The sequence below is a fragment of the Salarias fasciatus genome, chromosome 23, assembly GCF_902148845.1.
Source record: "Salarias fasciatus chromosome 23, fSalaFa1.1, whole genome shotgun sequence".
Classification (NCBI taxonomy): Eukaryota; Metazoa; Chordata; class Actinopteri; order Blenniiformes; family Blenniidae; genus Salarias; species Salarias fasciatus.
In genome coordinates this window covers 17508928-17521174 of record NC_043766.1, presented here as the reverse complement: position 1 = coordinate 17521174, position 12247 = coordinate 17508928, and the positions used below count along the sequence as shown (strand labels likewise).

The window sequence follows — 12247 nt, the reverse complement described above, 5'->3', positions numbered from 1 at the left end:
TTTTAGTATAAAGACAAGAAGAAATCATGAAGTCGTCTTATGAGAAAAACTGGAACAATATCAACCATTTTTCTTTGCCAATTAAATGTCCTTCACATTTGGCACGTAACTTGTCAGAGAGCAATGACTTCTCTCGCTTTCAGCTTGCATTATTTTCACAAGTTCCACTTTGTCCAATTCGCCATGCTGTGTATTTGACACAGTTGCTTTGTGGCCACATTGTGCTTAAGGACATGTGTTTTTAATTCGTTTGTCATTGCAAGCATACAGCCTCTACCTCAAGAATATGATGATGGTGTAGCAAAGGATTCTTGAGTTAGTGAGGCGAGTCAGCTGAACGCTAATGCCAATGTCTTTCAAATGTCCAAAATGATAGAAGACGGCTAATGTAAAGCTTTAATTATGCTTTCAAGGTTTTTTTTTTTTTTGGTGGTGGTTTACAGCATGAGCATAATTTGAGAATTAGTGGAACATCTTTTTATGTACGCAGGCTTAATGCAAATTTAACAGTTCATAAAATATAACTCCACTGATATCTTAAAGAAATGGAAAAATGTTTCCATCAAACTCCAGTCCATCTAATGGTTGTTGTGACATTTAATTAATTAATTAATCATTCCTCCTCTTGGAAACAATGTCTGTAAAATGGGCCAAGCTCAGAGATATATTTTTGTTACATGTGAAACTTTGGTATCTTAAAAAAAAAAAATATTTTTTTCAATTGATCCATTGTTTAGTTTATTTTAGAATCTGTTTTTATTATTATTATTCATTTATTAAATCAGTTCAGGCCAATATGTGGCGTGAACATCCATAAAAATAGAAATACAATGGAGGAAGCCATAGTGTGTAACACCAATTAATCCAAAGAGCTAAATACATTCAGGACTTCAGCGATAATCAATTTTCTCATCTTCCGGATCACATAATGATCAGAGCTAAACAATAGTCGATTTCAGAGAACATCACATAGAAAAAGTTCAGTTTCTCCACAGGCAGTTTTAAGGATCCGCCAGAGATCTGAAGGAGGGTGAGCTTTAACTCACCGACAGCTGATACACTAGTTCCAATGCTGCCACCTAACAACTCAAGATCAGAACGCAGATCCTGGACCGTTGTCTTCCTGATGCGCCTCTGGAAGGCCGGGTTGAAGCTTGCTCATCTCTCGTTCAAGTTTATCCCTCAGTTTGGGGAAGCCAGGTCTCCTGCGAGGTTCGTGCTCCCAGCAGAGCCTCATCAAGGAGTAAACGCCGGGTGGACAGTCCTCTGGGGCCTCCATGCGATAACCCCCCTCCACTCTTTCCTTGACCTCCGTTAGAGACTGCCGCACAGTAGAGAGGAACAAAGTCACTGATGTGTCACAGTTTTCACCAATACACGATGCAAATACCAAGAGAAAGCTCAACATGAAAAGACCAAAAATTAACCTTTCAACTTAAATTATTTCTTTATTTCACTTTTAACTTGTAAACAATGTTTTTTAAAATGTGTGAATAGTTCTCTACGATTCCACCAAGGCCTGTAGGTGCACAACACACACACTGGTGGCAAACTTCAGGCATCATTTAGACACACAGACTAATGTATATAGTTCAAAACTGTGAGTCACCATAATTGAAAGTTCTGTAAAACATTTGAATTAAAGGCTTGTCACCGCTGTACGTCTTCTACTTGTTTCAGAATCCCACCGGATATCAGTTAAAATGTGATTTGTTTTGGAACTTATCAGGATATATACCAAGTCCTACACTAAGTGAAGAATTCTTACTTGAACTGAGATAAAAGTATGTCCTACCTGTGGATCCCCCATCTGGTGACATAGCAAGAGTATTTCCAAAATAAATCTTTTCTGACAGGGAGAATAAAGACAATGACAGTCACTTTGTCTACATTCATTGTCAAATGACTAGAACAGGAGACTGTCAATCTATCTGCCTTCCACTAATCATTGGTACTGAAGTTCTGTGCAGTGATTGGTTAATGAATAAAAGAGGTGGGGACTGAGCAACAGGTGGCAAATCAAAAACATTAATTGTGAGTTTTGACATACTACTGTAAGCCCTATTTACGTTGTTGTCCTGGTGGTTTAAGTAGTCCGTACACATACCTGTCCATCTTAATCTTATACGAGCTTCTTTTAATTCAGACTTCTCTAAGCTGACGTGGGACAGTATTTGTGACTCCAATAACCCCACCTTGCATCACTGACTTTACCTGCTAACCATACACACCAGAGGCCTAATAGCTGAACGTTTGCAGGTGACAGGACTGATCGTCTATTTCTCAAACCTGTTAGGTTGTAACTCGACTAGAAATTCCAAAGGAAGAGAAGCCTAAGAAATAGAGCTTTAGACCATACATACATACATGGCCCGAACAAAGACAACCTGGTTTTTCAGACTCATTTCTATTAGAAAATATTTTATCTTCACACCAGTAAGATAGAACTCACATAAATGTGTGTCTCTGTTGTTGCCACGTCAAAACGTTGCAACTTGCACAGCAGACTTGGGAACTTTTTACTCTGGAGGCCCTTCCTGCCACGACCGGTTTTCACACTTAAGGTCAAGACTTACTTACGTAATATTGAATAACTGCCAGATATTCAAAGCCAAAGCCATTTGGGAACAGGGTGTCAAACAGTCACTCCCAAAAAAAAAAAAATCCAAATAAATCAAGGTATTTTAGATATGAGAGGCAATATTCATACGTGACTTTTTTCTCTCTCAATATACTGTATGTAAACTCATGTAGTTTCCCGATCCGTAAAGATACCAGTGTGTACAGTATATGTTAAACAGGCAGTAATTGGCTGGTAATCATTTAAAAGCACATCCCCTGGAGTAAGGTGCAAAAGAGACACTGAGACTATGTGGTACTAAATGACCCTGCACTTAAGCCTGCCTGATCCCGATCATCCTTTTGTCTTCACTGAACCGTTGGCCAAAAGACAAATCACCTCAGTGGTCAGAGAGTACAGATTACCCAGGAGAGCGGCTGTTACAAAGAAAACTGCATTCAAAGTGTGTTTTAAACTTCAGAGTCAATCTATTACTATCAGCAAGATCGAACCTTATCTGACACCAACAACTACGCACTTAAATCTCCCTTCTCTGACATCTGCAGCACAGAATGATCACTTCCTCGTGCCACATTACATTATTTATTTGCTTACTTTAGTGACTAACTAGCTAGCTGAATTTACTAGTGACATTATTTCAGCGTGTTTCCAGGTCAGTTGCACAGTGACCAGATTACTGCAGCGTTCTGTTAAACTTCCGTCCTCATTGACGCACGACCATGTCCTGAAGTGACTTCCTGCTCAGACTCTTTAAGTCGATCCACTGATGACGGTCAAGTGACAAATCTGACCACCACCCCTGGCAGCTTTTCCACTGACACATACACACACGCGCACGCACACACACACACAGTAACAGGTTAATGGAGAAGCCGATCCTGACGTGAAGTTGCACAACAATCTCAGCACGTCCTCCACTTTGAGGAAAACAAGACAACAATTGCTAACAGTCAGATAAGACGCTGCTGTCTGGTTGCCTACTGGTTATAACTGCAGAGGGAAAAACAGTCCCTCACACATAAAACCTGTAAAAAAAAAAAAAAAAAAAACAAATAAAAAGGTGGCCTAAAACCACACCCATACATACCATCTTGGGGTAAGGCTGGCGGCCAAATGAGAAGATCTCCCACAGAAGGATGCCGTAACTCCAAACATCTGACTTTGTTGAGAACTTCTGCATTATGCAAACAAAAGTATGGACAAATATGTGAACTGAAAATCTTCAAAAAGGTCATACTCTGTAAAGATGCTAAACAATGAGGCCAAATTAAAAAAAAAAAAAATCATGTTACAAGAAAAAGCAGCTCAGACCACTGCTTTTGCACCACTGTCACTAAGCAGTGTTGAGGATTAATTATGATTCACAGATGTTAATTGTACACCTTGTAATTTACATTTAAGATCATAGGTTCCCACGTACGCCCACAATGTCAATTCTAACATTTACACTTTTTTGGGGGGGGAGTAATGAATCAATTTCTTCTTTTCATGAACACATTCCAGTTTCTTTTTACATTTGATTACAAAGCAAATGGCCAAACTTTAATTTCTATAGTGGAGTGCTTATTTATGGAAAAGTGTATTGACAGGATGAATTGAATGTTTACTGTTCAAAAGACAAAACAAACATCGCCCAGTTAATAAGTGCCTTAGTAGTTTTTGAGAAGCATACTTTTCCTTTTTAAAATAGTGATATTAATCGGTACCGAGGACACTGGAAGCAAAGTGACAGAAGTTGCACTTGAGTACAGATGTTCAGCACTCTGCCGTTTTCTGATATAATGAATACTGAATAACCTCTTTTAAAAATGTATGTGTAAATAAATGCACAGAGTATCAATAACAACCACTCCTCAGAACAATGTATTTTTTATGTCTTCATGTTCTGTTTCCTATTTTACAGAAAACCTCACAAGAGTGCATGAAAACAGCTAGGGACAGGAAAATATATAAATGGTTAATTTCCACGAAATAAACAGATGCTATCAGCTGTTTGGTTTCTTGGTACTAGTACTGAAACATGATAACATCAATTCCAACCTCTTTCTTCAGAGCTTCAGGTGCGGTCCACTTGATGGGCAGTTTGGCTTTGTCGGCCACTTTGGAGTCGACTTTGGTCAGCCCGAAGTCGCTGACTTTTGCCGTGCTGTCATCGGATAGCAGGACATTACGAGCTGCCAAGTCTCTGTGAACCAGCTTCTTGGACTCCAGGTACTCCATTCCTTCACACACATCACTGGCACCCAGCATGCAAACACACACACACACAGCATTGAACATTCCTGTACATTACATCAAATAATTTAAAAGCAAAATTCAAAAAAAGCAAAACTCACAGAGCAAAGCGAAGTAGGTGAGTTTTATTTACAACGGTACGCCCCCGAGTCCTGAGAAAGTTAACAAGATTTCCCTGCAAAACAGAAGCAAATGATAAAGTAAGCACAAGCAAAGTGATCAGTTAACCTAGATCTTTATGTGCTTTATCCACCTGAAGGTGGCAGTATTGTTCATCCAATCCCAATGACCCAGGGAAGTCTCCCCAGCCCACCCCAGGGAACACGGAGACGGACAGGTATCAGTGGTGAACTAAACATTATAAAATACTGTTGAAGGATTTAATATCACCTTACTTCAGGTGTTGTAAGTTCATATCTAATGCTGAACTGCATCATCTCAACCATCTCTTTGGCTACAAAACCTTTTATTAATGGAGTCTTGTAAATTGATAGGAAAGCAACTGAGCACAGTTGTGATTCATATGAATAGGTCACTTAAAATGAAAGTTTCAGTCAGTCACATTAACTGCTACAGAGTTAAAGCAACTCATCTTGATAGGCGAAAGTTTGACGGTAAAATTATGTAATACTTCCTGTGCTTTATTTCCTGCTTTACATTTGTAGACCTGTCAGTTCAGCTTCAACTGATACTTAAAAATCTATTACCAAAATTAGTCTAAATTAACTTAAACCATATAACAGAAATGCCATGAGAGTAATACATTCATTCATTTTCTATGCCGCTGTTTCCTTTTCAGGGTCACGGGTGGCTGGAGCCGATCCCAGCTACTGCGGGGTCACCCTGGACAGGGCACCAGTCTGTCGCAGGGCTGACACATAGACAAACAACCATTCACATTCACACCTAGGGGCAATTTAGGGTAACTAATTAACCTAACATCCATGTTTTTGGACCGTGGGAGGAAGCCGGAGTGAACCCACGCACACACGGGGAGAACATGCAAACTCCACGCAGAAAGGCCCTGAGCCCCCAGACCTTCTTGCTGTGAGGCAAGAGCACGAACCACTGCTCCACCGTGCAGCCCATAAAGAGTGGTACAGCGTGCAGTAATTACTACTGCAACCTCACATCAACAAGGCTCATCTTCAAGCATGCATGTTTCAAGAATGTTTTTGTTGTTTTTTTTTTTTTGTTACAGGAAAGCTACACCAGCTTCCTCTTATAATTCAGAGATGGTCTTCAGGAGTCCATTGATCGTGTTGTTCAAAGATGTAGATGTGCTTGTGGGCCTATCTGTGTGTGACGGCCTGCCCAGGACGCTCCTGTGGATGGATGGATGGATGGATGAATGGATGATAGTCATTAAAGCTCACCTTCATCATGAGTTCTGTTACAATATGAAGGCCTTGGTGAAGGACGACCCCCAACAGCCGCACCAGGTTTTTATGTTGTAACTTTCTGTTGAAAGTGAATCCACACATAAAAACACAAGAGCGAATTAACAGAAGCAAAAACAGCATTTATATAAAAGCACGTTATTTAAGAGTCTCTTGAGAAAAACATTAAATTAATTTTTGTCCCTGTTGTGACAGAAAGTAGAAATGTGGAACCTTTACGACTGAGTTAATATATTTGGACTCACGTCATGACCATGGTCTCCTGCAGGAAGGCCTGAGCTGTTACGTCACATTTAATGGTCTTCACTGCCACCCTCTGGCCCATGTACTCTCCTTCATACACAGCTGGAGGATGGAGGAATGGACATTCACATCCCTGCTTGTTAATATATCATAAAGTTTCATGTCCATTCCTCTTCTTTGTTGTAAGTTTGCTCTGAGAATACAAACATTGATAAAAAAAAAAAATAAAAATAAAAAAAAAAGAGGGGAAACAACTCACCTCCAAATTCTCCTTCACCAATACTCGCTCCCCATTTGAGTTTCGAAATGTCCAGTAACCATCCAGCTGGAGATAACGGATAAATGATGCTTAACTTAGCTTTCAGCAATTATTAATGCTTTCTTAGGCACTGAAGCTCACTGGCTCTGATTCATATTGAAAATGAAACTTATTGTGGAGTTGTGTTTTACCGCACAGACCGTGTTCTTAGGAAACACATTTTGAAGTCACACTCACTTTTGGATAGCTCCAACTCAGCAGACTTGGTTCCTTGTTTCTGTTTAGGCTTAAGAAGGGTTGTAGCAATTGAACCTTTATTCTTTGAGTAGAACTGCAAAGACGAATACACACACAGAAAGAAATCATTATCGTACATATAGCGAATTGTAGTATTTCTGTCATCTCCTCTGCTGTGATCATACCCAGGTTCTGTTTGAACTCTTAAACTGGTGAAAGCATCCGTCAAAGTTTTTTGGATCCTCATATTAACATAGAATTCTATTATTTTCTCACTCTCTTAACAGCCTCTTACTAAAGCTAATGAAAGACTAGTTGAAATGTACACAAAGCTTCTGAAGCAATCAGGAAGCTTTTTGAAGCCTGTGGTGGCAATTGTGTTTTGATTAGAGAAACTATAGGGAAACCGATACGCATCACACACAGTGCAGAGAGAGACCCTCTGTAGAGTCACTTTTGTTCTCACATCAGGACAGACAGTCCAGCTCAGTTCAGCTACTCCACTGAGCCCTGAGCTCAGCTCCCATAGTGAATGCGGTCAGCCTGGTTTTCTGCTGCTAAGCGGCTGTAAGAAGCACGTAGGACATGATTCAGCAAAGATATTTGGTGGTGCTCCCTCTGTTTCTCTTCAAAAGTAACTCAGCCGGTGTGACTCAGGCCTGCAGCCATCTGCAGCTCGCTGATAAGATGCTGCCAGAGCTGCCATCACTGCCGAGTCTATCTCCAGACCTTACTGCAGCCAAGCTTTCATAGCATCCTCACACAAACACAAAGCCAGACACAGATAAACCTTAAAAGGAATTGCCTTTCATGATTTTTTTTTCACCATCTCGGCTTCACTCTGGCGCATGCACTATATATATTTTTACTCAGTTGTCAGTTATACTGACTCAAGCTGACAATCATTCTGGTTAAAAATACAGCAGGCAACTGGAAAATGTGAACAAGTCACAAGTTGTCACAAGTTATGCCCTACGTACGGACATGAGAGTGACTTTCTAACTTTGGAGACACCCACAATGTTTATTCCTAGCCACTGTGACGTTGCATTTCTCTTTTTCCCTAAATGTCTCAACAACTGTTGGATGATTTTTTTTTTTTTTTTTTTTTTTTTTAATGTGAGCTCTTCCTTTTTCTTCATTTGTCACCAGGAAGTTATGGTTTAATTTTGTTCCTCTATTTTGTGGACTGATCTAACATAAGAAAAACACCTAGTGATGTTCACACAAGACTTGTGACACAGTTTTTTTCCTTAATTACTTGGGCTTATATGTCAAATGACACTTTTTTCAAAACTTCGTGTACAATTACCACAACAGTGACATGATAGCATATCTTCAAAAAGTAGCTTCTCACCAAAAAAAAAAATCTTAATGTATAACAACCAGATTTTTCTGTCACTTGTTGCCTGGAACCATCAAAATAGCAACTTAATTAGTTCGATCAATGCAGGTCAAACTTCTGCTTTGGAGAAACTTCCTGCAAACTACTGACAATGCTAAAGCAAGAGGAATGTTCATGGACAGCATTTCACAAGCTGCACTTGTTCGGCTGTCATTGTGAGCACAGTCTTGTGATCAGTTCGCAGTAAGAGAAAGCTGTGCAACACAGAGGCACTTTTTGTTTGGTGATATATTTTTGGTCTGGAGTTGATCAAACAATCTAAACTTTTCAATAAAATAAAGCACCAATAAATGACAGTGATAAAAAAACACACACACACACACACACAAAAGGTTGTTCTTGAAAAAAATAAATAAAAAAGGAAACATCCCCATCTAATTTATCCAAACTTAGTTGAACTAAATCTGCCTTTTGCCCATTATCAGCATCCAATAAATGTGACTCCACCCTGAATAAGTGAAGTTAAAAGGTTTTGATCTTATGAGAGTTGAGTTGTGAAAATCACAGCTGGATTTTGTTCAGGATCAGCTGAATCACATATAATAATGCGTCCGGTTAGTTTGAGTGCTCCTACCTCTATCATGTCGATGAGATTGTAGAAATACTGCGAGTTATCAATGGTCAGTTTGTTGTCTCTATAAATCACCCGGTAGTGGATGACCTCTCCAGAGACACTAATACACAGGACGTAGTCTCCAGGATGGCGAATACTTTCTCGCACCAGGAAGAGGCCATCCTCGGCCGGCTGTAGTTTACACACCGCCTCTGGACCGGAGATCTTCCCATGAAACCAGCTGATGAGAGACGACAGATTCAGTCAGATTCACACCGAGGGAAAACAGCAGGTGAAATGTACAGGATCAAGGAGATGTCTTTTCCTAACACACTTCTTATCACTTTGAATTTTAAAGAAAAACCATGACTGATTAAAATAAGTGGAGACTGAAACCATTATTCATCTGATTGAAACCATATTTTTAGAGTTGATTTTTCTTTTTGGGTGGGTGGGGTGAAATTAAAACAATTGTATAAGTAAACTTGAGGGCAAAGCTGTATGTGCAACAATTTTAGAATTTATTTTCTAGATATTTCCGATTGATTCGACGAAGCAACAGAAGAGTTTGGTCCTTTTTTTTTTTTTTTTTTTATTGTCAATGGCTCCCAACAGCAGTCAACAATAATAGTAATATTTTGAATATCAGAAAGTGTTGCATTCAAAAATTACCACTGGGCTGCAACTACAAGCTCTGTGAGGGGTAATCCAACACTAGGAAATCCCCCTTTACAGACCGGCTCTCTGAACAGTCTGTAAATCAGACAGGATCTGTTTTTAAGGGCGCCCACAGAAGCAGCTAAATTTAGAGTCAAGCAAGTTTTTGTGCTACACTCACAATGCATGTGACCCATTTGAAAACATTCAGGCTTCCCTCTGACGGGATTTATTGTGAACTCCAGAGGACAAAGAGTCTTACGGCATGAGGCTGAGGCTGGGGTCGACTCGAAGAGCTTCTCTTTCACGCACATTGGTGGAATTGATGAGACCTTCCTCCCCAGTGGTATTGTGTCTGGCCTTGTAAAATCCCTTCCTCTGTGAAAGAGCAACGTCCGCTTATATATACAATGACTTCTCCAAATAAACACCGTTCTTTCAATGTAGCTTCTCTAAAATGTGGTAATGGGTGACTGTACCGTGCTCGAGTCCACAATCGTGAGGATGTCTCCTTTCTGGTACACAAGCTCTCCAGGTTTGACTTTCTTGTGGTCCCCCTTCGCCACACACTGAGTCCCAGCCGCCCAACTCATCTGAGCACGCAGAAATAAAAGAGAAGTCATCAGACTCCCAATGACATCTATTATACACTTTAAAATTAAGAATCTCATCATAAAAAATATATATATATATATATATCTTAACTGGGGATAATGATATGATAGCGTGTTTAACAAAGTAGAAGTGTTTTAGATTGTAGAAAGAAAAATATGTGAAAATTACATTTTTTAAAAAATAAATAAATGTTAAGTGACACTCACCAGGGTTGGTTCATATAAGAAGGAAACTGCACAGTGCTGTAATGATTAGCAAGAATAGACTTGGGAGTGGGGGTTTCTGTGTTTACTTTAAATGCTCTTCCTGTGTTGATGGTTTTAAATAGCTGGTAGGTGTGAATGTGTGTTTGCACTGTGATGGACTAGTGACCTGTCGGGGGTCTCACAATCCTCTGTTGGATATATCAGTGGACAATGAGAGCTGGAGGTGCATGGGAAATAAAGATACCACTCTTTGTGGTTTACGGTTCTTAAATTTGGACATTTGGTTATTTTTCCAGATCATACAATAATAGTAAACTGCTATTTCTTTGGTGATGTAGACAGAAAAACTGTGTTTTCAAGACTGGGAGAGAAGGATCTTCTAATGTTTTTGTATGTATATTTCTCAGTTTGTAACCAAAGTGTCTAAGTCTTGTGAATGGTGAGATTCACCTTCACTAAAACTCACAAATAAATGTTCTCCATTTCTTTTTTAAACACTCATTCTATCAAAACTGGGATGATAAGGGACTGAAGCCTATCTCGGTCAATACAAAGCAAAAGGCAGGCTATACCCTAAACTTAGACACACTCACTCCAGCCCTGTTCCTGGAGAGCGTCTACCCAGCATGTTTTAGTTTCAACACACCTGCTCTCACTGACAGGCTCATTATGGGGCTCTGCTGGAGCTCAGCGAGGACATAATCATTAGATTCAGATGTACTGGAGCAGAGAGAAAGCTAACATATTGGATAACTTAAACCACCAGCTCCAGTCACCTTTTAACCACACAAATGTATCTTTACAAAACAAGAGGGAACTGGAATGAATTAAGAAAATCAAAACAATCACAGGAAGACATATAAAAAACATAAAAAAACAAGATGTAGTTTGTATTGTAATTTTGTCACACTAAATCTCGTGAAAAAGCCAGATTATTTCCCTTTTTAAAATGTGCTACAATTGTAATGAGCATTAATTATCAGCAGGACTGTGCAGAACTCACCATTTAACTTTTTTTTTCAGATATATTCTGCTTTTGTCAAACCAGATTTCTTTATTTTTAACTCTTGTTTTCAGCAGTCACATATATTACTCATTACATTCCCAATTGACAGGTGTTTTTTTTTCATTACATCGTGAATATAATTCCTCTCACCGATCGTACTCTGGACAAAGCTCAGTAAAAAGCTAGTGAAAGTCAGGATGAAGTGTTAATGAGGCTAAACGTCAACTACATACCTTTTCCATCAGCTGGGCAGGATATGGAGAAAAATCAACTGCTAAGGGAGAGACATGTCCCACGAGCAGCTGGAAGAATGTTTTTTTTTTTTTTTTTTTTTTTCTATAACAAAAGGTTCGCAAAGTCTTAAAACAAGCAGACACAGTTGTCAATGCCGTCAGTTGCTGCTGCGTCCCGAGGGCTCCAGGTGTGTCGGTGCCTCCGCGGACAGGTGCTGGCTCTCCTCTTCCGGACACCGCAGACCCTCAGCGCCCCTCCTCGCTCCCATTCATCTCCCTCCTCGCCTCCGCGGCGCTGAGGACTCTGCCGACGCCGCCGCTGCGCTCACCAGACATCCTGACACACAGGCAAGGGGCGAATTTCACTTCCTCAGCGTGGCGACGCACCGAGTGACGCCGAGGCGCACACTGTGCTCCATTAGCATATTCTGAAATCACTCAGAGAGAGGAGTCTGCATGTTCTCCCTGAGCCATTTTTAGTCACCGTCATTGAACGCTTCAAGTGGTCTTCATACTCTTTCAAGCACAAATTCATACTGATAACATTATCCATAAGCCCGGATCAGATCAAATAAGACTATTTATCCCACCACATTTGGCTATTACAGCGGCTCCACA

General features: G+C 40.0%; 1 protein-coding gene across 1 annotated transcript; it reads right to left on the bottom strand.

Annotated features, from left to right (window-relative positions):
• Positions 1-366: 366 nt before the first annotated feature.
• matk (megakaryocyte-associated tyrosine kinase) lies at positions 367-11923 on the bottom strand. Its single transcript, XM_030083765.1, has 12 exons — positions 11630-11923; positions 10049-10162; positions 9832-9947; positions 8934-9153; positions 6956-7049; positions 6719-6784; positions 6462-6561; positions 6193-6277; positions 4918-4991; positions 4622-4817; positions 3669-3755; positions 367-1321 (listed from the first exon to the last, which is right to left on the bottom strand). The coding sequence occupies exons 1-12, from the start codon at positions 11636-11638 to the stop codon at positions 1094-1096; spliced, it is 1389 nt and encodes a 462-aa protein (XP_029939625.1). The 5' UTR covers positions 11639-11923; the 3' UTR covers positions 367-1093.
• Positions 11924-12247: the final 324 nt, after the last annotated feature.